The 23,980-nt window shown below is 41.8% G+C and overlaps 1 protein-coding gene across 7 annotated transcripts in view; it reads right to left on the bottom strand.

Moving 5' to 3' along the window:
- The window catches only part of FUT10 (fucosyltransferase 10), a 178,443-nt gene that overhangs the window by 77,798 nt on the left and 76,665 nt on the right, over window positions 1–23,980 (bottom strand). For 4 of the 7 annotated variants that reach the window (XM_060001580.1, XM_060001581.1, XM_060001582.1 and 1 more), the window contains one exon: window positions 12,840–15,641. In XM_060001580.1, the coding sequence (XP_059857563.1) occupies window positions 15,417–15,641 (225 nt within the window). In that variant the 3' untranslated portion in view covers window positions 12,840–15,416. Of the gene's footprint in view, window positions 1–4,299; window positions 6,200–12,839; window positions 15,642–23,980 lie in introns of those variants that run through there. The other 3 variants (XM_069540280.1, XM_069540279.1, XR_011246327.1) reach the window with 3 other exon arrangements.

The following is a 23,980-nucleotide window of genomic DNA, read 5'->3' as shown; positions in this document are numbered from 1 at the left end:
AACACAGATGAAGGTTATGTTGCAGAAAAGCAGATGAGCTCCGCTTCAGAGCCCCCAGAGTGGATGTTCCAGCTAAAATCTAAGATGTTTTAGAGACTACAGACACACATCAAAAGGACAGAAAACAACCCAAGATAGCAGTTACCAAATTATCCCGGAGACAATATGCAAATCCCTTACTCAGTAAAAGTGATCAGTAGAATTTACTTCCATACATAGGTAAGTTACTTTGCACCTAAAATTAATTTCATTTATGGCCTGGTTTTATGATATTTTTATATCTTTGACACCCTATATGGGCCCCAGGAATAAACAGAGCTGAAAAATAAGAAGCATCGAAATAAAGATTTAATGTGAAATGTGAAATTGTCTAATGCAATAGGGACTCATAATTTAGCCAAAAGAGTATATTTTTCTTGAGTATTCTGTTGCACCAACAGATTTCTTCTGGACTAACATAGTTTGTATTAAAAACATATTTGCCATTGATTCAGGAAAGAATACTCTTCTGACATCAACCTATTTGATCGAAAGAGGTGCAGTTAAAAATGTATGTGGGGTAATTTCATCTTTTTATTAAATTACTCTGGAGAGCAATGTTACCATAGGGTGATTGAGACACTAAAATTCAAAGAAACTTGGGAGTGAGATAAATTGGATTTATATCACTTGAAAGATCAGTCTGAGATCAAGGTTCTGGGTGATTTTCTTCTGACAATCACCATGTGTGGTATATTTTAATGTGTTTTTATACTCCATTTTTGAGGGATGAAATATTTGAGTGCCTGAAGGAAGTGTCATTCTGATGGCAGGGGGAACAGTGGGGAGTGAAAAGAGGAAAGATGATAGTAACCAGGCAATTACAGAACTTGGTATTTAATACATTTTTAAATAATAGGCTACCACTCAGTGCGAGGGAAAGAAAAAGAGAAAACTCTGTGAGAGGCACTCAAAATGCCTAATAGTGAGCTAAATTTCCTCTCTGGAGTACTCACCTTATTGTTCTGGATAAACTTCTAGATCAATAGAGGCTCATCATGTTCTGTCATCTGAGAGTCTGGTTCACAGTGTCAAACCAACAAACTCGTCTCTCTTAATCACCAATTAAAAGCGGAGCCTTGGATTATACACTGCACAAATGACCAACATGGAACAGACATAACATTCAGATGACATGAAGAATATACCAATTCCATGACCAAAAAAGTGCTGCTTGTCCATTTTATTTTGTCAGCTAAGGGATCTCTAAGTACATGCTTTGGAACAATTCTGTTTCTTTAAAAAGTATATTGCAGGGCTTCCCTGGTGGCGCAGTGGTTGAGAGTCCGCCTGCCGATGCAGGGGACACGGGTTCGTGCCCTGGTCCAGGAGGATCCCATGTGCCGCGGAGCCGCTGGGCCCGTGAGTCATGGCCGCTGGGCCTGCGCATCCGGAGCCTGTGCTCCGCAACTGGAGAGGCCACAGCAGTGAGAGGCCCGCGTACCGCAAAAAAAAAAAAAAGTATATTGCAGAATGGTCATGAACTTGGCTCTATATCTGGACTCAGCTATTTACTTGCTGTAAATTTGGATAAGTTATTTGACACACTGAATCTGTTTTCCCATCTGCAAAAATCAGAGTAATACTACTTTCACTCCCTCTGCCTGTGCTCCGCAGAGGGAGAGGCCACAACAGTGAGAGGCCCGCCTACCGCAAAAACAACAAAAAACCCACCATCTGACCTTCAAGATACTTAGTCTGCAGGAGACAAACATGTAAACAGATCATTAAAGTGGCTATACAGTAAGTCCTCTTAGAGACATTGCAGGATCAGTTTTTCCCATCTCACTTTTCTCCTCCTGATCTCAGGTGCACACCAGACAAGGATGAGAGGAGGGAACAGGAGACACATCGTATTTTAGCAGGACAATCTACAGGACATGCCTATGGGATTGCAGATGCTACATCGTCCAGAATATCAGGGAAGCCTCCTTCCCTCCACCTGGGGCGGCATCCAGCAGAGGGCTTAGCAGTGCGAGGAGACTCACCTGCAGAGAGAAGCAGACCCTGAGTGGGCAACAAAAAGTAAACGTGCTAAGTCTCAGACCAGTTGAGACAGACCAGACAAGGAGAAGTTAATGAACTGTGGCAGGAGCGACTCCCAAAGCCTACCTCCTCATTGAAACTCTTAAATGAGCTAGAAGGTAGACCCCCAAATCAAAAACTCTTCAATGTTCTTCCTCGTTCCCTGTGGGTATGGGGCTGTGCACACATGTAAGTATGTACATGTGAGCTTACCCTGTCAACTGTCAAGACCATTTGGGGAATGGGCTGTCCTGTTCCCTCCTTCTCTACACTGGAGTATAATCTTGGTGATTACAAAGGAGAAATATACAATGTGTAATGAAGGAAAAGAAGAGAAAATAATAATAGTCTTTGAGGGTACTAGGGAAGGCTTCACTGAGGAAATCATTTGAGCTGAGTCTTGAAGCATAAATAGGGATTCATCAAACTGATATTCCGAGCAGAGGAAATAAAAGTGTACACGAAGATGCAGAGGTCTGAAGAAAGCATGGAGTGTTCAGGCAATGTACAGTTAGTTTGGTACAGCAGAGCACAGGGGCATGCTAATAAATGGGGAAGATGTAAGAGGTGAGCTTAGAAATCAGGGAAGGGATGTTTCAGAAGAGTCTTTATCCCAGAGGGAATGTGTGCCTATTAAAGGATATTAAGCTAGGGAGTGTCTGATTTACAAGAGGAAGGCTTTTGTTGAAAGAAAGGTCCCGAAGTGAGCAGACTACAAAGTTGACACCATGTAAATAAATTGGGGAAAGGCTATGCAAAGGTCTTTGAGCTGCAAGGTCGAAGGATGTGGGGCATTACCTTGGAAGAGACCCATGGAGCTCCTGAACTTGGTGGGACTAGACTGTGGTTGGTGAGGTCCTACACGAAACAGTGGCAGAAGGAAGGAACTGATGTGAATACGTTAAAAGAGTAGATTGCTGAATAGGATGGGTTAACATGGAGAGAGAGGATGGTCGGATGTGTAGTTTTAGAGATTTGACAGACCGATCTATGGAGAAAGATCTCAATTTCCATCTCGTTAAGGTCAAGGGGCCTGGGTTGAATCTAACTCAAGTTTCCCAGTGGGTAGTTGAACATACACTTTGATCATGATTAGAAGCATGGCTTTGAGGAGAAAAAAATGTTTGATGTCAGAAGACAGATCCCTGATTGTCTAGGGCCAGGAATGGGGGAGTATTGACTAGCAAGGGGAACAAGGGGTCTTACTGGGGTGATATACATGTTCTACATCTTGACTGTGGCGGAGGACACACAGCTGTATACATTGAAAAAAACTTACTGAACTTGAGATGGGTACACTGTAGTTTATGTGATTATAATGCAGTAAAAGTTCATTTTTTAAGACGTTTTGTCTTAAGTATACGAATGACAGTTGAAAATGCGAAGTGGACAAGATAGATGAGAAAAGTTATGGAGTGAGATAAGAAGAGGACGGAGGCAAGAACTGTATCACAGGGGTAGGAGAGGAAAACTCACAAAATCACCAGCTAGTGTTTAGTGTTTAGCCATGAAACAGAATAGTACCATCTTACAGCTCTTTGCAGGGGACTTCCCTGGTGGCCTGGTGGCTAAGACTCCACGCTCCCAATGCAGGGAGCCCAAGTTCGATCCCTGGTCAGGGAACTAGATCCCCCATGCCGCAACTGAAGATCATACACGCAGCATCGAAGATCCCACGTGCCACAACTATGACCTGGGGCAGCCAAATAAATATTTAAAAAATAAAAAAGCTCTTTGGGGGCTTATATGTCATCTAGTTCTACTTCATTTTACATATGAAGGAACGGGGATTCGTACTGAGGTAAAATGCTTTGCTCAAGGTCACAAAGGTAGTTAATAGCAAAGGCAACACTAGTTCCAAGCCAGGACCCCTGAGCCTGGGATGGCTCTGTCCTGGACTACTTCATCAGTGGGACTCAAATGTAAAAGGACACCCTACACCACAAAAAAGAGGTCCCACTGGTGTCCCACTGGAGTTGAGCCATATATTTATTTCCTCCTCTTAGTTACTGCTTTCTTGTGCAGGGCTCATCAAAGAGCCACGTGACCCTAAGAGCTTGCAGAAAGCTTCAGAAGACAAACCCACCTTCCACTATCTGAGGTTTTGGAAGTGAAAGGAATATGGTTAGATCTAGACGTGCACACCATGACTGAAAACAGAGAAGGCATTTTTTTCATCACACAGATATCTACCTACAAAGCAGGAGTTTTGGTTTTGGTTTTGTTTTCCTGGGATGACACATCTCTGCACATTGCACAGGCACTTTCTGACAAATCAAATAAATGAACATGTCACGAGTCAGTGAAAATTAAGAAAGAGGAGGTGTAGAGAAGGTATTGAACAATTTATCAAGCCAAACACAACCTTTCCGTTTTTATTTTATTTTATGTTTCTTCAAAAAATGAACTCACATAAGTGCACTTTTGTTTATAATAAGAAAAGAGACCAAATGTTGACTCCATTGGTGAGTATTGAACAGATGGAGCCAGAAGCATCGAGGGGAGAGGAAATGGAGACAAATACGGTTGTCATGGTTTCTTTGAGATGCAGTAAACGAAGGGACCCAAATGGACAATGAAAGCCCCCACTGGGTAAAACCACGTCACTCCTTTCTTTTTAGGTAATTGCCAAGCTCACTTGGAAGGTCTGAAGTCCATGGGAGATGAGAAAACAGCAATGCTGTCGCTCACCCCTGGCTATTCTCAAATCATTTACCCTGGCACCATCCTATCCTCCCATATAACAGACATCAAACAATTAATGACTACCTCAGATTAATCTGTTACCCCAGTGGGCAGTGCCCTGCAGAAATATGTGACACATGTAAACACAAGATGTGAGGGAAGCTGGGCACTGCCCGAGACCAAGTTCTCTGTTTCATTGCGAGGCAGCAAGTACATATGCGAAGAACAGCATTGTGAAAGATCTGTAAATCCTGGTGACACTTCAAGGTCCCTGTCTTGGTGTCACTTTCCAGTCCTCTCCAAATTAACCCAAATCCACCTCCACTGTATTCCAGGTAATATGTAGATGGGACGAGAGCTTGATATACCTGTATTGCCCAACCATGTCCCCATAATTTGTTTATGGGGGTGTTGGAAAAGGAGAGAATGGGAGTAGAGAGGGACCCCTTCTCAACAGCTTTTTTGAGGGTCAAATTGAAGTCCAGCGCCATGAAGACTGTCTCTCCGTGATGGAGAACAGGCGAACGTCGGAAACATTCAAATGTTTGGCTGAACTCACGTGTTTTGTCTGGAGGTTCTGATCAGGTTGATACAAGGTCTTTTCCAAGGTCATCGCAGAGGCTGCCAGCGCTGAGATCAGACTGTTTCAACCCCGAGTTCTACAGCAGTCCCCGTCCGGCGCCTGCCAAAACGGATTCTTCCCAGTCCACACAAGATTAGGGGTTGTTTTCTCCTTGTTCTCCATGCCCTTCGTGAATGACCCTCTAGCTTGTTACAGACTAGTGCAACATGAGCAGAGAGGTCCTGTGTCGAGGGGAGGAATGTGGCTGTGTTTAGGAAACACTGGTTCTGGGGTGCTGGGTGGTGACACGCCGGGCACTCGAGCCAGCTGCAGACAGAAGGAGGAAGGGGGGCTCACCGTGGCTCGGCTGCATGTCCTCAGAAGCCAAGAAGAGCAATTTTTAGGCTGTTGAAATGTATCTCTCTCGTGAGTCTGTCCCCAAAGCCCAAAGCCTGCAACATCTCATTTCCTCTTTGGGGATTTCCTGAAATCAAAACGGAGATGTTGGCCTCTGTAAAGAAACCTGTAGGAAGACTCTTCTCTGGAACTAGGACCGTGTGTCTCAGCTTCAGTGTACAACTTGGCCTCACCAGCTTGAGGCTCTTTTTCCATCTCCTCTGGAAGTGCATGTCCCACACCTCTCCTTCATTGCCCATACCCTCTGCTCCTGGTCACTGGCACTGCCCCTCAGTTTTTGAAAATGCAAAAGCCTCTTATTATGAAGTTTATTTGGAGGTATTGCTTTTCCAAAAGAGGGGGGCAGAATAGGAATTTGGGGGAACCACATTATCCCCTATAATTGCAAAACTGAAGGAAATTTTGGATAAGCATCAAATTCGAAAGAACACAGCCTTGATGAATGGTATCTTTGTTTCTTAGATCTGGGACCTGTGTGGGGAGGGTGGAAATGGGCATGATAAGTAGGCCATAGGAAATGACATCACACACTCTTTTCTTTCACCCTTAAAGCTGGTGCTCCATAACCGTGATCATGGTTTACTAGAGTGTCACTTCCAAGATCCAAACATTATTTTTTTCTGAGTTCTTGTTGTTCACACAAATACATCATCATTACTTCACAAGTCCTTTGTGAGCTTTGCTCTGCCAGCTCTCACAATGGGGAAGAAGGACTTGTGTCTACAGAATTGCATGAGCTTCTGCAAACAAACAGGCGCAATACTAGCAAACTGAGACCTTCCCAAAGATGGGAGTGTCTAAGGCCAATGTATGGGCTTTCCCAAGTGTTTCACTTCCCCATATATACAAACCAAATTACTTATAATTCCAATATCACGAGAAAGCTTCTGAAGAAGAAACAGACTGACTTATAAGCACGACACAAACTCCCCTCCACTAGTAAAGAATTTCATACCTATTTTAAAGGCTGTAAGGGTAGTACTAGATTTTTCCGTATCAGCGGGGATAGGGACATGTTTTTTTCAGAGGTGCTGTAAAGAACTGCAGCCACCTCTTTCTCTCCCCACGGGAGAAAACAGAGTGTGGCGGAAAGAACGTGAACAAACAAAACAATCTTGGGTTTGAAATTTGGACCTGTCATTTATGAGTGATATGGTATTGCATAAGCTATGTATATAATTACTGTGTCCTGCTTCCCCATCTTAGGTGAAGTAAAATACAGTTCTTTTAATATGAGCTTCCACATTCCCTATCTCAAAAAGGATTTTTTCTCAAGGGAAGCCTCCTACACTGTTGGTGCAGCCACTATGGAAAACAGTATGAAGGTTCCTCAAAAAACTAAAAACAGAGCTACCATATGATCCAGCACTCCCACTCCTGGGCATATATCTAGAGAAAACCATAATTCGAAAAGATATGTGCACCCCAATGTTCACAGCAGCACTACTCACGATAGCAAGACATGGAAGCAACCTAAACGTCAATCGACGGTGAATGGATAAAGAAGATGTGGTACATATATACAACGGAATACTACTCAGTCATAAAAAAGAATGAAATAATGCCATTTGCAGCAACAGGGATGGACCTAGAGATTATCATACTAAGTGAAGTAAATCAGACAGAGAAAGACAAATACCATATGATACCACTTATATGTGGAATCTCAAATATGACACAAATGAACCTATCTACAAAACAGAAACAGACTCACAGACGTACAGAACAGACTTGTGGTTGCCAAGGAGGAGGGAGTGGGGGAGAGATGGATTGGGAGTTTGGGATAAGCAGATGCAAACTATTATATATAGAATGGATAAACAAAAAGGTCCTACTGTATAGCACAGGGAACTATATTCAATATCCTGTGATAAACCATAATGGAAAAGAATATGAAAAAGAATATATATATGTATAACTGAATCACTTTGCTGTACAGCAGAAATTAACACAACATTGCAAACCAACTGTACTTCAATTTAAAAAAAAAGATTATAAAAATTCATTTTCAACAGCATCCCTAGAGTTACTGCAAAAATAAACAAATTATGGAGGGGGCGTCAGAGCAGATGTGTTTCATTTTCTTATTTCTGCTTCATCACCTCCAGGCTAAAGACATACACTGAAGTTGGGATTTTAGACCATGAAAACAGGAAGTAGAAGACATCTGGGATTATACTTTACTACCTAAAGATGTTCATCTAAGTGACCTGCATTCTCTCAGACTAGCAGATAATATTATTTCACTGGTGAAATGAGTCTTCTTATTAATGGTGTGTGAGCTATATACACGATGACTGAATGCGGCTTGTAAGATAAAACTTTTTCAGGTGCTGCAACTAAGTGAATATTGACTTGCCCCAGCCCCTGTACTGAAGGTGAACAGATGGAGTTTAGCCACACAGCAGGATGGCTTGCCCGGTGAGCGCACCGTTGTTATTGCCATTCCCAAGTCAGTTCTTATTCTTGCCGGAAATCACATGACGTTGACAGGAGAAATGTCTCCTCTTCTGGGGAACAGGAATAAAACAATGGAGTAAAAAATGAAAAGAACAGGGAAAGGATTTGCTTTCAGACTTGCCAACTCACTCTGAATCTGAACTTTCAGTACTTTTAACCATCTTGTCAATATAGCACATTTAATACACTCTATCAATATAATCCACTTATATCATATCTCATGCTTCAAATAGAGTAGTAGAAATTCAGGAAGTAAATTCCATCTCAAGGGGCTCTTACAGAATAAAGAAACAAAACCTTCCTGGAAGTGGTTTGTATTTTGCTAAGGCGTTTCCATATTCATTCCCCTACCAGAATTAACACGGAAGCTCTATGGTGGCAGGGGTTTTGTCAGTTTCATTCACTACTATAGCCTCTTGGCCCAGAATAATTCCTGGCACATATTAAGTGCTCAATAAAAAATTATTGAGTAAATTAATAAATTCCAGGCAGCCTGACATTCTGAGTGACCCAAATAATGATAATTTCCTTGATAATATTTTAAAAATAATTTTCTTGTTCTTGAATACATTTTTTCCTTGTTTCCCTAGTGAAAAAAACCAAAGGCTTCTTTTCCTTCATGGAAAGTTCTGATTACCTTTTACCTTACCGCAATTTTCAAGTGATCAATAATTTTAAAAATATCCACTAGAAACTCCATTTTCCCTTATGGAACACTTCAACCAAAAAAACTAATTTAAAACAAATGCTCTCTCTCTCTAGTATATAACACTATTTCTTCCTTCCTTCAAATTATAAAAACAAACTAATAAACTAAAAACTCCTGGCCTTTCTCACCTTCTGAGATGGCCCACACTCTATCTGTGGAGTGTGTTTCTCTCTAAATAAATCCACTTCTTACCTAAAAAAAATAAAAATAAAAATTCCTTTACACGTCATCACCTCTGTTTCCATTCAATGTCAAAAGTAACATTTGTTAGTCTCATCAGGAAAGTCTCAAGAATCAGGAAGTTGTCAAGTTCGAAGTGGTGGAAATTAGTTTTCCAAAATTTTAATTTTCATTTGAAAGCTGAAATTTTATCATTGGCAACAAAGTCTATTGGTTCTCTTAAAGTGACAGGCTCACTACATTTCCATGAAGCTGACTGACAAAAACCCATCACTGAACAACCCACAGTTTGCCAGACACTCTTGAGCAAAAATGGTTTTCCAGGGAAAAGTTTAGCTCACAACTCAAACAATCACACAGTGCTTTTCTCTGAGATTCCCATTGTGCTTTGGTGTGCAGCAGACATGCTTTATATATACGCCCCATTTTGTCACATAGAATATTAAAAAGACATGTACTCAAAGGTCAACGTTTTATAAAATGAGTCATTTTTATTACTTCATCAAGGACATCATTAAGTAAACTGGCTTTATTTTTCTGTGAGTGTGACTCATCAGATGAGTCTGCAGTCACGTTTACTCTGTATACATAAGAAGCAACCTATGTGAGGCTCATTCCAAAGGCTCCTGGGATACTGCCCTTGCCTTAAAACCATTAACGGCACCAGCTACCTACACTGATAGTCTCTAAAATCTTTAATTACCTACTCAATCAGTTTTTTTTTTAATTAAGGAGTTTGTGATAGTAAAATTCCAAGTATTCCTAATGGCCTATTGGGGCTGGTTGTATAACCTCCTCTGGTGAGCAAAGCTGGATGATGAAGTAAGTCATGGTTTGCAATGGGAAATAAAACAGGGAACAAATTTTTGACTTAATGTCCACAATTCTCCTGGAAACACTGATCAACGTTCAGTCCTGATTCACTTCAGAAGCTTCAAGAGACAAAGAGCTGAACGGCTCATGTCACTGGCTCCAGGGGGATACCACAGAGCAAGGGTAGTTATCAGGGAAGAAGCCCAGGAAGGTGAAAGGGGGTCTCTGTTGATCATGATAGGTCATACCCTCCTGGGGATACAGTCCACCTCTGACTGACCCCAGGCTTGGCTGTTAAGCCCAATGAGTTGAGAGGACAAAAGTCATGGAGGGTCACTCCTGCCCCTTCTCACACCTTGCATCCTGCCCAAGTCCTTAATAATCCCCCTTCCACCAGCACCAACGGGGTCACTAATTTAATGGGTTGGGCCTGGGATATTGATGAGGTCACATTTACTAGTCAGAGAGGTTACTATGACTTAAAAGGGAGCTCTCATGCAACGCACCCCATATTCTTGCATCCATAGCGAGTGGAGAGCAAAGAGGGCTTGTCTCCTAGGAGGTTTTCCCCTATTTTATTCCTGTTTTGATCCTTGGTTAATGAGTAAGCAGGGTGAGGACCTACAGACTTTCTCTCCTTTCTCTTGGCACATTGAACAGGCTGGTCCTAAGACTGAGAACTGAGAAACAGAAAGGCCATAGAAGATGCTCCTTAGGCTTCAAATCTAGATTATATGTTCAAACCCAGCTTTTACTGGAGTTCATTGCACTGGGTTTATTTGGGTTTGCACAGCTACTATAAAGAGGTCGCTGCGTTTCATTATGCTCTTGGAAACTTTGTGTAAAACTCCATCAGAAATCCCATGGAAGGGAGAGACAGTTATAGCGCAATTCAAGCTTTCCTCTGTCCCTGGTTTTAATACCATCCGCGTATCACAATGCCCCTCTCACCTTTCTCCATTGTCCTGCTTGTATCTGCTACAGTGCCTACCACAATGCCCATCTCATAACAATAAATATGTTTGAAACAACTAAACGAAGAACAAAAGGGTACCATCCCTGGTCCAATCATCAGTCATTCCCTTTTCCTGAACCAATCTCAACCCGGGTCTTCACAAACAGAAGGGTGATGGCCACAGATAGCTGGAACAACTACAGCTCGCATTTACTGAGAGAAGTATGAACACAAGCTTACTTAATCATCACAACCACCTCACAGGGAGCAAACATGACACATGAACAAGATACAGCTTTAAAAGGTCGAATAACTTGACCAAGGTAATAAAGATGGTACATCAAAGAGTAGGGACTAAAATCAGGTCTTTCTCATTCCAGTCACAGCTCATAATTCTATATTCCCTCTGAGTTCCTAAAGCATTTTCATTTCTGTAATCAAAAGGAAATAAAGATATATGTTGACATTAGAATTACGCGGTAAAGATATTATTATCTAAGATATTACCTAACGACAACAACAAAAATGGAAACAAAGGAAAGAAATTTCCGAAAGAAGGGCGAAGAAATTCTTTGTAAAATATTCAAGATTGCAAAGGTACTTGAAACATAAACTGACTACCTTTATTTGTGGCCTGTGGGCTTCTATACTGTTTACTTTGAAGATTCTAAGAAAGACATATGTCATTTATGCAGAGTTATACCCTCCTGACTTTAGATAATCAACATTATTCATTGAAAATTAACTTTACACTGGATTCCCCTAAGGAACTGTTGTCTTTAGCAGGAATTATGTGCTACTAATAATTTTTAATGCACAATATTACAATGGGTATTTCAAATTTCAAGTTCAGGTCTGGACTGTGCTTAGATCCTTAAGGTGTTCTATTGATACTGAGCCATTCTCCTACGTGTAATACACAATGTTTGACCCTGAAAGAACCATGCTCATTTTTGCCTTTGTCTTTATTTCTGAGAAGTGCATAGAACACTGTATGCATTCAATCTGTTACTAATAATGATAATGACCTCAACCGATATTTTAGTTGCTAGAATCCAGTCCTTAAGAGCAACAAAGAAGCCAGTCAGCATTCAGATTCTGAGACTATTAACTAACATTAGTAATCATTTTCTTCAATATTTCTGAAAAGGTTTCTGCCCACCTCGTCATACTGCTTTGAACATCAGTCTTTGAGAAAATCCAAGTAAAGCGTACTGAAGCACTAAACAGAAAGCTGCACTGCAAGAAGTCCTTCACAGCCATGAGCTGTTCCACACAACAGCCTGTGAGGTAGGACACTTGCTGAGTCATATTTCAGAAATGGAGTCACTGAGGTAAAGAGAAAGGTGTCTTATGATGGGGTCAACACAGCTAAAATACACGGAGGGCCTTCCATGGAACTCCAAAAGCAGAGCTCCCGTTTTGCAGATAAGAATCACTCCATGACAGCAATTATCACAGACGAGAGGGCATTATCTTATTAATGAAAACCCTACTGCAAAAGACACATATGTTAAGCAAAAAATAATAATAAAGTCTCAAATCTATGGGTACTCAAAGAGTTCCAAAGAATCCTTGGTTTATTTTCTTGAAATACACCTCATTTTTATTTTTTAATTTTTTACAATTTCTTTATTTTATTTTATTTATTTTTGGCTGCCTTGGGTCTTTGTTGCTGTGCACGGGTTTCCTCTAGTTGCGGCGAGCAGGGGCTACTCTTCATTGCAGTGAGCGGGCTTCTCATTGCGGTGGCTTCTCTTGTTGCGGAGCACGGGCCCTAGGCACATGGGCTTCAGTAGTTGTGGCATGCAGGCACAGTAGTTGTGGTTCGTGGGCTCTAGAGCACAGGCTCAGTAGTTGTGGCCCAAGGGCTTAGTTGCTCCTCAGCATGTGGGACCTTCCCGGACCAGGGCTCGAACCCGTGTCCCCTGCATTGGCAAGCGGATTCTTAATCACTGTGCCACCAGGGAAGGCCTTACACCTCATTTTTAATCCCATGAAATTCCCTCTCCTTTATCCTCTTCCTCCACAAAATTTTTATACCACATTAAATGAGCAATGATTTTATTTCACTAAATTTGCTCAGGGCTACATACTGCATACAGGTTTAGGGGGAATTTGATCGATGGACTCGTGAAGAAGAACCAAGCAGAACCAAAAAAACACATGAAATGTTGGGGTTTAAGACCTACATGCAGGGAATTCCCTGGTGGCGCAGTGGTTAAGAATCCGCCTTCCAATGCAGGGGACATGGGTTCGAGCCCTGGTCCAGGAAGATCCCACATGCTGCAGAGCAACTGAGCCCATGCGCCACAACTACCGAGCCTTCATGCCACAACTACTGAAGCCCGTGCTCCACAACAAGGGAAGCCACCGCAATAAGAAGCCCACACACCACAATGAAGAGTAGCCCCTGCTCGCCACAACTAGAGAAAGCCCACACGCAGCAATGAAGACCCAACGCAGCCAAAAATAAATTAATTAATTAAATAAGTTTAAAAAAAAAAAGACCTACATGCAGCACATAAGCACTGGGGGGTATCTGCTTAAGGCATTGTGAAGGAGAACTGAATCTACTCGATAATGTCTCATCAGAGGCACAAATCATATCCTGGGCTTTTTTTAAGAGTGGGGGGAAAAAAGAAAGAGAAGAAAAGAAACAAACAAATGGGTTTCCCTGGTGGCGCAGTGGTTGAGAGTCCGCCTGCCGATGCAGGGGACACGGGTTTGTGTCCCGGTCTGGGAAGATCCCACATGCCGCGGAGCGGCTAGGCCTGTGAGCCATGGCCACTGAGCCTGCGTGTCCAGAGCCTGTGCTCTGCAACGGGAGAGGCCACAACAGTGAGAGGCCAGCGTATCGCAAAACAAAAAGAAACAAACAAATAAACCCATTTAAAATACAACTTAATTCTGGCCTTTCCAATCCTTTCCATTTTGATATTATCAGATAAAAGAGCAGAGAGATAAATAAATTCCTTTCCATCCCCAACACTACCCAATAAGTATGCTTCCTCCTTTAAAGAAGAGTGTGCTTCCCTTGAAAAACACACAGTGGCTCTAACCTAGTTTGTTACTGTCCTAGTAAAAACACATACAAAATGAAACTTCTTAAATTTTGATAATTAAAGAATGTTACACAGAAAAGAACTTCCAAGACCAGCCCAATCACTTCTTTTTAGGTACAAAAACTAAGGCCCAGGGAGGTTAAGATATTTGTTCAAAATCATAGTTAGTTAATGGCAGAGCTAGGATGGAGAAGAACCCAGTCAGAGGGGAGAAACAATGTGACCCTTCTTGCTGCTAAAAGAACGTACTGGTTTCAGTCCTTATTTCTCTGGCACAGCCAGAAAGACAGCTACGTAAGGAAGAGATCACCCTTGGCAGGAACAGAAAGGCACTGGCCTGCGATACAAAAGCCGCTGGTGCCGAGAGTATGCTTTCCTCATTTTCCCCTGATGCCACATCAGGGACATGAGCACCCAGGACTCGTCCTGTCCTCTAGAGCTTACGTCTTTCCACAATAAAGAATATCAAAGCCGTCACACATTGGGTGGCAGCAGGCTTTAGTGTGATCTAGAAGCCACCCCACGCTCACAAGGAAAGAGAACGAGAGACAGTGTTTTCTCCTTGTCTTCCGAGAAGCTCCAGTAGAAGCTCCAGGTAAGACAGCTGAAACTGCTCTGTGACGGGATCAGAAATGACAGGGAATGCTCCCAAACTGGCAGGGCTGCCCTCCACTGCAGGCTGCGCGTCACCCTAAGACAAGACAAATCCGCTTCCACACCACTGGAGTTCCCCAGGGCACTCACCTTCATGCTCACAGCGATCAAAACGCACAGGCTGTCCAGCCTGAACCACAGGACTCTCTGTACTATTCTGCTCAGTGGGATAAGGGAACAAAGGGAACTACTCACCACTCAAAACACACAAGGAAGAGGCACGTCCTCCCAAGACGTTCGCTCCAGGGAGGAACGGGGGAGGACGCAGGGCAAGGTGGTGCTAAGAAAGGCGGGAGAGGTGGCTGAAAGTATGGAAGAGGCAGAGATGTGCTATGTTCTTTAGATTTGGGGAGACAGCGGATCAACCCCACGCAGCCTTCACTACTCACTCACATCCCTGGAAACCAACAGATGGCATCCCTCATTGCCAAGTTCTAACGCATTTCATGTTCCTGCTCAGCGTCGGAACACTGGGCTTGCCAAATACCAATAAACACAGCCAGTGAGGTGAGTGTGAGAATCCACAGCTACACCCTCTGCCCTCCTTGCAAGGACTCTTTCCCTGCAGCAAGGAAAACACTCATTCTACAGGAGGTGAATTTCCACACAAGGCGGCAGGGATGCGGGTCCAGACATGTACACTGAAGGTGACCAGTGTTCATACGAAATATTTCTTTTTTACTATAAAAAACAGAGAAGTGACCCCTAGGGGTAACTCATATCTATTATTCAATAGAGCTCACTATGAGTACTGCACCCATTAATTCTCATCCTAGTGGGTTGTCCACAGAGCAGCTATTATATTCAGATATCAAGGCAACCTAGAAAATAGAACTCTGACACTTTTTGATATTAGTCCTTGAATACTAGGGCCCAAAACTCTTGAGTTGAAAAGTTTTGATTCCTATCAACCAGCCACCTTAGTGCTTGGGCTTCTTTCTTGGATTGTTGGAAGCTTGGTATCCACATCTCTCGCAAAGAGCTCCGACGTGGGGCGAGGGGTGAGAAAGCAAACGCTGTAGGCTCTGGACAGCTCAGGTGGGTAATGTCTGCCTTCCATCGTTTGAGTGGTAAGCCCTGCATTGAGAGAAGGGGCGGGTGGGGGGGAGAATTAAAAACATATTATTAAAAAAATAAGATAAGTTAACACAAGTCTCATGTTCCCTGAAGCAAGTACCTTCACTCCATAGAGTCCACAAAGTTACACGCTGAACAGTTGAAGGAGAAAGAATCTAACATTGAGAGTATTCTGTGCACTAGATACTTTGCTAGGCGTGTTACATAGCTTGTCTCATTCAGTCCTTCAATCCATTCAACATAAACAGTCTCGTGCCAAAGTACATTCTTATGGAATTTTATTTATTTATTTTTAATATTTATTTATTTATTTGGCTGCGCCGGTTCTTAGTTGCGGCATATGGGCTCTTAGTTGCGGCATGTGGGATCTAGTTCCCTGACTAGGGAACAAACCCAGGCCCCCTGCATTGAGAACGAGGAGTCTTGGCCGCTGGGCCACCAGGGAAGTCCCATTTATGGAATTTTAGAACACAGGGAAAAAGGAAGAGATTCTACAACATTCCTAAGAGGAAAAGACCAATTCTGAGGGTCAGAAGTTAGGATGGTTTTGGATTTCTGGACAGGAACACTGGAAGTTAAAAAGCAGTGGTGAAATTCATTGATGAATATTAACATTAGTTAGTTCAACTTTAAGGAGAAGAAGGGTATTTGCATAGCCTCAAAATACCTCCCCCCCAGATATTTATTAATTATTGTGGTGGTTTTTTTTTTTTTATTGTGGTGGTTTTAACATATGTCCACAAATTATTTTATATTCCCCCCTCAAGGAGGTGAAGCTTAATTCTCCTCCCTTTGAGGGTGGGCTGGACTTAGTGACTCGCTTCGTGGAAAGAGAAAATTAGCAACTTCACAGAGGAAAAATCTAGCAGACACCACCTTAACCAAGTGATCAAAGTTAGCATCACCAGTAACATGTCATGTTGATATCATTTATCCTCTGAAATGATACGATGAGAAGACCTTTTTCACCCCTGTGGTATTATTCTCCCAAATCCAAAACCCAAGTCTTAACATGAGAAAACATCAGAGAAACCCTATGGAGGGACATTCTACAAAGTATTGACCAGTCCTCTTCAAAAATGTCAAAGTTATTAAAAATAAGGAAAGACTGCACAACTGTCACAGACTTAAAGAGTCTAAGGCGACATGAGGAGTGATTACAGTCTGGTATCCTGGATCTGATCCTGGAACAGACAAAGGATATGAGTGGAGAAGCTGGTGAAATAGGACTGAAGTCTGTAGTTCAGTTCCTAGTAGTACTAACAGTCAATATTAGTTTCTCAGTGTTGACAAATGTGCCATGGTTATGTAAAATGTTAACATTAGAGGAAGCCAGGTGAAGAGAATTCAGGAACTTTGTACTATCTTTGTAACTCTTCTGTCAATCTAAAATCATTTCAAAATTTAAAGTTTTTTTTAAGCCAATAACAAAATGCCTTCAAAATTCTGAGAAAAACTGATGACCACTGTAATAGTTTACATTCAGCTAAACTATAGCTTAAATATTAAAATAAAATGAAGACATTTCAGGCAACCCCCATACACCAGGAAGCTATATGAGGATACAATCAACCCACAAAAGAGGGAAAGCTAAGAAAAAAGGAAGAAAACATACAGGAAACAGAAGTGTCAACACAACAGAAAAAGACAAGGAGATTCCCAAAATGCTGGGGAAGGGAGATCTCAGGCTGATGTTCTACACAGTGTAGAGGGCAGCCAGACGTATTGATGTATGTCAGAAGGCTCCGGGAGAGATTTACTCAGCAAGATGAAATAAACTGGATGCCTGGTATAGCTGAATGTCTTCAAAGGAGATTTAAACAATCAACAAGGATTGAATTAGTGATTAAAATTTTAAAATAAACAAGTAAGAAATAAGACAAGTATTAACTAGAAGGAAACCAAAAGCTGTACAAAGGGAAACAAATCATAGTATACTACATTGCTCGTATCTATCATCAGAGAAACACTGAATATCAAAAAATTAGTGTATAAGAGCATGTTATTTAGAAACATTGAGTAATAACCAAAATAATTAGCTAACTATGGTGATTAGTGGCTGCTTCTAGGGAAGGAGAAAAGGGAAAAGAAGTAGAAGACTTTTTTTTAAAACTAACTTTGCAGAACTATTTGATACTTTAACCTATGCACATGTACATCTTTTTCAAAAAAAATTTTTTTTTAATGTGACGATAGTAGGGTTTCGGGGGTGGAGTCAAGATTGCAGACTAGGAGGATGCGGAATTCACATCCTCGCACAACCAGGGCACCTACCAGGCACCAGTGGGCGACCACGGACACCTAAGGGGACGGGAGGAACCCCCAGCGACCAGGTAGTACATGGAATGTTGGGGGGAATGAGGGGGGAGGAGAAGTGGAGGCGGGACGGGACTGGAGCCCCTGAGGGGTGGCTGGGGGAGGGGAAGGGATCCGACACTGAAGGGGTAAATTGGGGGACCATTGGGAGGGCAGAGGATCAGAAGGGAGCATGGACAGGTCTCCCCTGCCCACTTGGGCCCCCGGGAGCCTGCTGAGATCCTGGGCCTGATCTTCTGCCCACTGAGGCCTCCTCCAGCCGCATGGGTCCTGAGGGAGTGGGAGGGAGGGAAGGGGGAGCAAAAGTAAAGGCCAGACCTCAGGGACCTGGCACCCCTGGGGGGTGGCTGGGGGAGGGGAGGAGTTCCTACACCCAGCGGGATCCACCCACAGTTAGGGGTCCAGTGGGGACAGGGGAAATGCTGGCGGAGACCCCTGAGGTGTGGCGTGGAGGAACAGAAGGGAACGTGGCCAGCGCTTTCCCTGTCCACTTAGGCACCGGGGAGCCTCTTGGGCTACCGGGCCTAATTCTCTGCCCGCAGAGCCTTCCTGCTGCCTGCAGAGCCCAAGCCGCCCCCACCCCCCACCCCCGCCACCCAGGGCCTTAACTCCGAACTCCGGAACTCCACACTTCCGAGGTCCCGCTTTGGATCTGCTGCGTCTCCCCTTCCGCACAGGTCCTAGGCAGGGGCCCCACCCTATGCTTGAACGTTGCCCCGCCCAGGCTCAAATGTCACCACCCCAGACTAGGTCCCGCCCCTACCTAACTTCCACCCCTGCCTAAACTCCACCCCCCATAGCCAAGGCTTTTTTTTTCTTTTTTCCTCTTTTAGATTGGGGTTCTGTTTTACCTTGCTGTTGATTCATTTATATTTTTATGTTTTCTAATAAATCTTTTATTTTTCTAATTTTATTTTATTCTTTATACTTCGTTATCGTTCTGCTCCTTTAGGCTTGTTCCCCCCCCCCCCTTTTTTCTTTTTTCTGTTGTGGTTTTGTTTTACCTTGTTGCAGTTGTTTAAATTATATTCTTATTATTCCTAATATATTTTTTATCTTTTAAATTTTATTTTGTTTTTTATTCTTGGTAAATTATACTGCTTTTGACTGTGCCATGCAGCTTGCAAGATCTTGGTTCCCATGTTGGAGGTCAGGCCCGAGCTCCTGTGGTAGGAGCTCTGAGTCCAAACCACTGGACTAACAGAGAACCTCAGACCCCAGGGAATATTAATCAGAGTGAGGCCTCCCGGAGGTGCTCATATCAGCACCAAGACCTGGCTCTATCCAACTGCCTGCAAACTCCAGTGCTGGACGCCTCAGGCCAAACAACCAGCAAGACAGGAATACAGCCCCACCCATAAAAAAAAAAAAAAAAAAGATACAACAAAAAAATATGTTACAGATGAAGAAGCAAGGTAAAAACCTAAAAGACCAAATAAATGAAGACGAAATAGGCCACCTACCTGAAAAAGAAATCAGAGTAATGATAGTAAAGATGATCCAAAATCTCAGAAACAGAATGGAGAAAATACAAGAAACATTTCACAAGGATCTAGAAGAACTAAAGAGCAAACAAACAGTGATGAACAACCCAATAACTGAAATTAAAAACACTCTAGAGGAATCAATAACAGGATAAATGAGGCAGAAGAACGGATAAGTGAGCTGGAAGATAAAAAGGTGGAAATAACTGCCAAGGAGCAGAATAAAGAAAAAAGAATGAAAAGAATTGAAGACAGTCTCAGAGAGCTCTGGGACAACACTAAATGCACCAACATTCGAATTATAGGGGTCCCTGAAGAAGAAGAGAAAAAGAAAGTGTCTGAGAAAATATTTGAAGAGATTACAGTTGAAAACGTACTGTTTAAAGAAATTAAAGAAGACCTAAATAAATGAACAGATATATCATGCTTATTGATTAAATGTCTCTATATTGTTGTCAATTCTCCCCAAATTGACATATAGATTCAACAAAATCCCAATGAAAATCCCATCAAGCATTTCTGTAGAAACTGATAAAATGAATCTAAAATTTATGTGGAAAAGCAAAAGACCGAAAATAGTGAAAATAATTTTGAAAAAGAACAAAGTTGGAAGATTAACACTACCTCATTTCAGGACTTATTATAAAGCAACAGTACTCAAATATAGACATACTGATCAGCACAGAAACTGACCCATGCATATATGGCCAATTGATTTTTTTAAAAAGAAGCCAAGGTAATTCAATCAGGAAAGAATAATCTTTCCAGAAAATGAGGCTGATACAATTGGATATCCAAATAAACAAACCTCAACTCTTACATTATACCACAACACAAAAATTAACTCTAAGTGGATCATAGACCTAAATGTAAAAGTTAAAACAACAAAACTTCTAGAAGAAACAGAAGCAAATCTTAGAGACCCTGGGTTAGACAAAGATTTTTTTAAACAAGCTACAAAAAGCACAAGCTATGAAAGAAAAAATTTATGAGCTGGACTCATCAAAATTAAAAACTCTACATTTCTGTAGACACTATTAAAAAAATGAAAAGACAACCCACAGACTGGAAGAAAACATTTGTTAATTTTATAATTGACAAATGACTTGTGTTCACAGTATATAAAGAATTCTTACAAGTCAAGAATAACAAGTCAAACAACCCAGTTTTTAAAAAATGAGTAAAAGACTTAAAGAGATATATCACAAAAGAAGATATTGACAGCAAATAAGCCATTAAAAGATATTCAACATCATTAGTTATTAAGAAAGTGTAAATTAAACCACAGTGAGATACACTATACACCCAATAGAAAGGCAAAAATTAGAAGAATGACCACACACCAACTGTTAATGAATGAACTCTCATACAATGCTGGCAGGAATGTAAGATGGAGAAACTCTAGAAGATAAATTAGTCGTTTCTCAAAATGTTAAACGTACATCTACCATATGACCTAGCCAATCCACTCCTAGGTATTTACGGAAGAGAAGTGAAAGCATATATCCATACAAAGATCTGTACATGAATGTTCACAGCAGCTTTATTTGTAACAGCCAAAAACTGGAAACAGGCGTGTGGATAAGCAAATTTTGGTATATCCAAACTTCAGCAGTATAGAGAAATGGACTCTTGATACACACAGAATTGTGGATAAACGTCAACATTATCATGCAGGATGAAAGAAGCCAGACACAAAAGAATACACACTACATGATTCCATTTATACAAAATTCTAGAAAACTGCCTTGGCTTCTTTGTCAAAAGTGACAAAAAGCAGATGAGTGGTTGCCTGAAGAAGCGGGTGGAAAAGGGATAGATTACAAACAGACATGAGGAAACGTTTAGGGGAGAATAGAAATGTCTGTCATCTTGACTGAAGTGATGGTTTCACAGGCGTTTGCACATGTAATAACTAATCCAACTGTAAACTTTAAATATACGCAGTTTATTGTACATCAATTATACCTCAGTAAAGCTAATTGTTTTAAGTTTATCCCAATTCTGTAAAGTTATATTCCTGGTTACTCCATGTTGTCTCCCCTATTATAGCCTCTTTGAGGACAGGATAATGTATCAATAAATGTTCTTTAACTAACATTAACTCCTGGGTTGGTCTCTTCAATACTGAAAGACTTTCCCCTACATAAATCAAGCAAATGACACCGAGAATAAGCCCACTCAGATTCGCTAGGTGTGAGGAACAGATTCAAGATGGCCCCATGATATCCACACCTCCTGGTATTCATGCCCTTATGTTATCCCCTCCCCTCAACTGTGGGTGTTGTCACTTGCCTCTAGCCAATAGAATATGACAAAGGTGAGAGGATGTATGTGATTACATGTATGTGGTTACACTCATGAGACTGTAGTACTGGTCTTGGCATCTCCCCCTCCCTTGCTGGCTTTAAGGAAGCAAGCAGGCATGTGGGGGAAGCACAGGACAGGGAACTGTGGGTGGCCTCTAGGAGCTGAGGGCAACCTACAGCCTACAGCCAGCAGGAAACTGAAGCCCTCAGTCCTACAACCTCAAGAAACTGAATCTGCCAACAAGCATGTGAGTTTGAAAGCAGACCTGTCCCCAGTTAAGCCTCTAGATGAGAACCCAGCCCTGACTGACACTTTGATTGCAGCCTTCCAGAGAACCCAGGTAAGCCATGACCAGAATCCTAACCCACAGAGACTGTGAAATAACAAAAGTTTGTTGTTTTAAGCCGCTAAGTTTGTGGCACTACTGTTTAAACAGCAGTAGATAACTAATATACTAGGTTTGTACGTTTATGACAGGAGGAAGCAGAATAGAGGAAGGGGAAATGCATTGAATATTCTAATAGTGTTTTGTACATCTAAATACCATGATTTAAACTACTATCAATTGTAAGATAAAAAATAATCGAGTTGAGGAGATCAAATTATTTCTTTCAGCTTTTATTTGTCTGAAAGAGAAAAAGTGAAGAAACATTTACATAGCTTACTTTAAGGCATACCATATATATAAGCTGTAACAAATCTTATAAACACAAATGAAAACAGCTGGCCTAATACCCTTTAATTTACTTTCATGGTATGTTTTGTTCTGCTTTTCAATAATGAGCACATTTGTGTTTGAGAATTGTACCAAGTTCTCTGAAATGCAAGCAAAGCCTTCCAGTCACCTCCACTGACCACCTCTCTGGGAGGAATGAGAGCATGCTGGAGGACAGCTTACTCTGTTTCTCCTCAAAGACTCCAGAGAGAAGGGCATTCAACTACACCACCTTCCGGCACTCTGAAATACCACAACCAGAGAGCTGGTTCCGTGGGAAATGCACGAATGTATGTATCCTCCTATATCTTTGAAAAAGCTATTCCCCAATGTCACTATACCCTCTTTTCCAGTCCCCAGTAATCACCCCAACAGGGTTCTGTGAGATGCGGGAGCAGTTAGGGTTTGTGTGCTTCTTTCAGTTTTCTGTGAATATAATCTCCAACATGGAAAAGGATCGTGAAAATGAGCCCAGGCAAACCTTCATCCTCAGAAGTTCTGTTTTCTGCCTTGATATATTTTCCGAGTCAATCATTGGTATAGTGTGGGCAATTAATGTGGTCTCTACTTTCTCATGTGTTTTTTGCAGTGGCATGTGTATGTGTGTGTGTGTGTGTCTTTTGGTTTTGCTGTAAGGTGGCCCTCTAAATTAGGTCATAAAGGAAGTCACTGGAAATCAGGATGCATTCCCTGAGAAGAATGATGTAATATTTAGTGTTCCTGTTGCTGACCAAGACGCTCAGCTTAAAATAAAGATTTTATGAATAAAACTTTGTTATAAGAAACCAGATAAAATAATTTAAATTCTCATCATTATTAAAATTAGGAAAATAATGTTTCCCATATTTTAAATTTGTCTAAGCATATACATATTTAGCACACGAAAGCCTCATACAGTATGTACTCAATACAGTAAAATAATTCCACACACTATTTAGGTTTATGTTTGGCCTGAAATTTCTATGCTAGCTAAAATAAACATTTAAATATTTAACAAAATTGTCTGCCTTCAGAGAATTTAGATAAAACGTTATGTGTATATGGGAGTCAAGGAAATGATGGGTGACAGCCAAGTAGGGCCATCTCATTTTTTTTTAGATTTCGAAGATAGTTGAAAGTAATCTTTTTCTTTCAACAAGTTTCATTTTAATGAATTCGCTTCTCTATAAAGTGGAACCATTCCTGTCATAAATAATAAAGTAAGTAAATAAACATTAAGAGCATCTAGAAGGCTTCCCTGGCGGTGCAGTGGTTAAGAAATCGCCTGCCAATGCAGGGGACACGGATTCAAGCCCTGGTCCGGGAAGATCCCACATGCCGCGGAGCAACTAAGCCCGTGCACCACAACTACCAAGCCTGCACTCTAGAGCTCGCGAGCCACAACTACTGAGCCCATGTGCCACAACTACTGAGCCCACGTGTCTAGAGCCCGTGCTCCGCAATAAGAGAAGCCGCCACAATGAGAAGCCCGTGCACCACCACGAAGAGTAGCTCCTGCTCCCTGCAACTAGAGG

The sequence above is a fragment of the Delphinus delphis genome, chromosome 21 (genome assembly GCF_949987515.2).
Source record: "Delphinus delphis chromosome 21, mDelDel1.2, whole genome shotgun sequence".
Classification (NCBI taxonomy): domain Eukaryota; kingdom Metazoa; phylum Chordata; class Mammalia; order Artiodactyla; family Delphinidae; genus Delphinus; species Delphinus delphis.
Note: the sequence above shows the minus strand (reverse complement) of the source record. Positions and strands in the feature narration are given on the sequence as shown.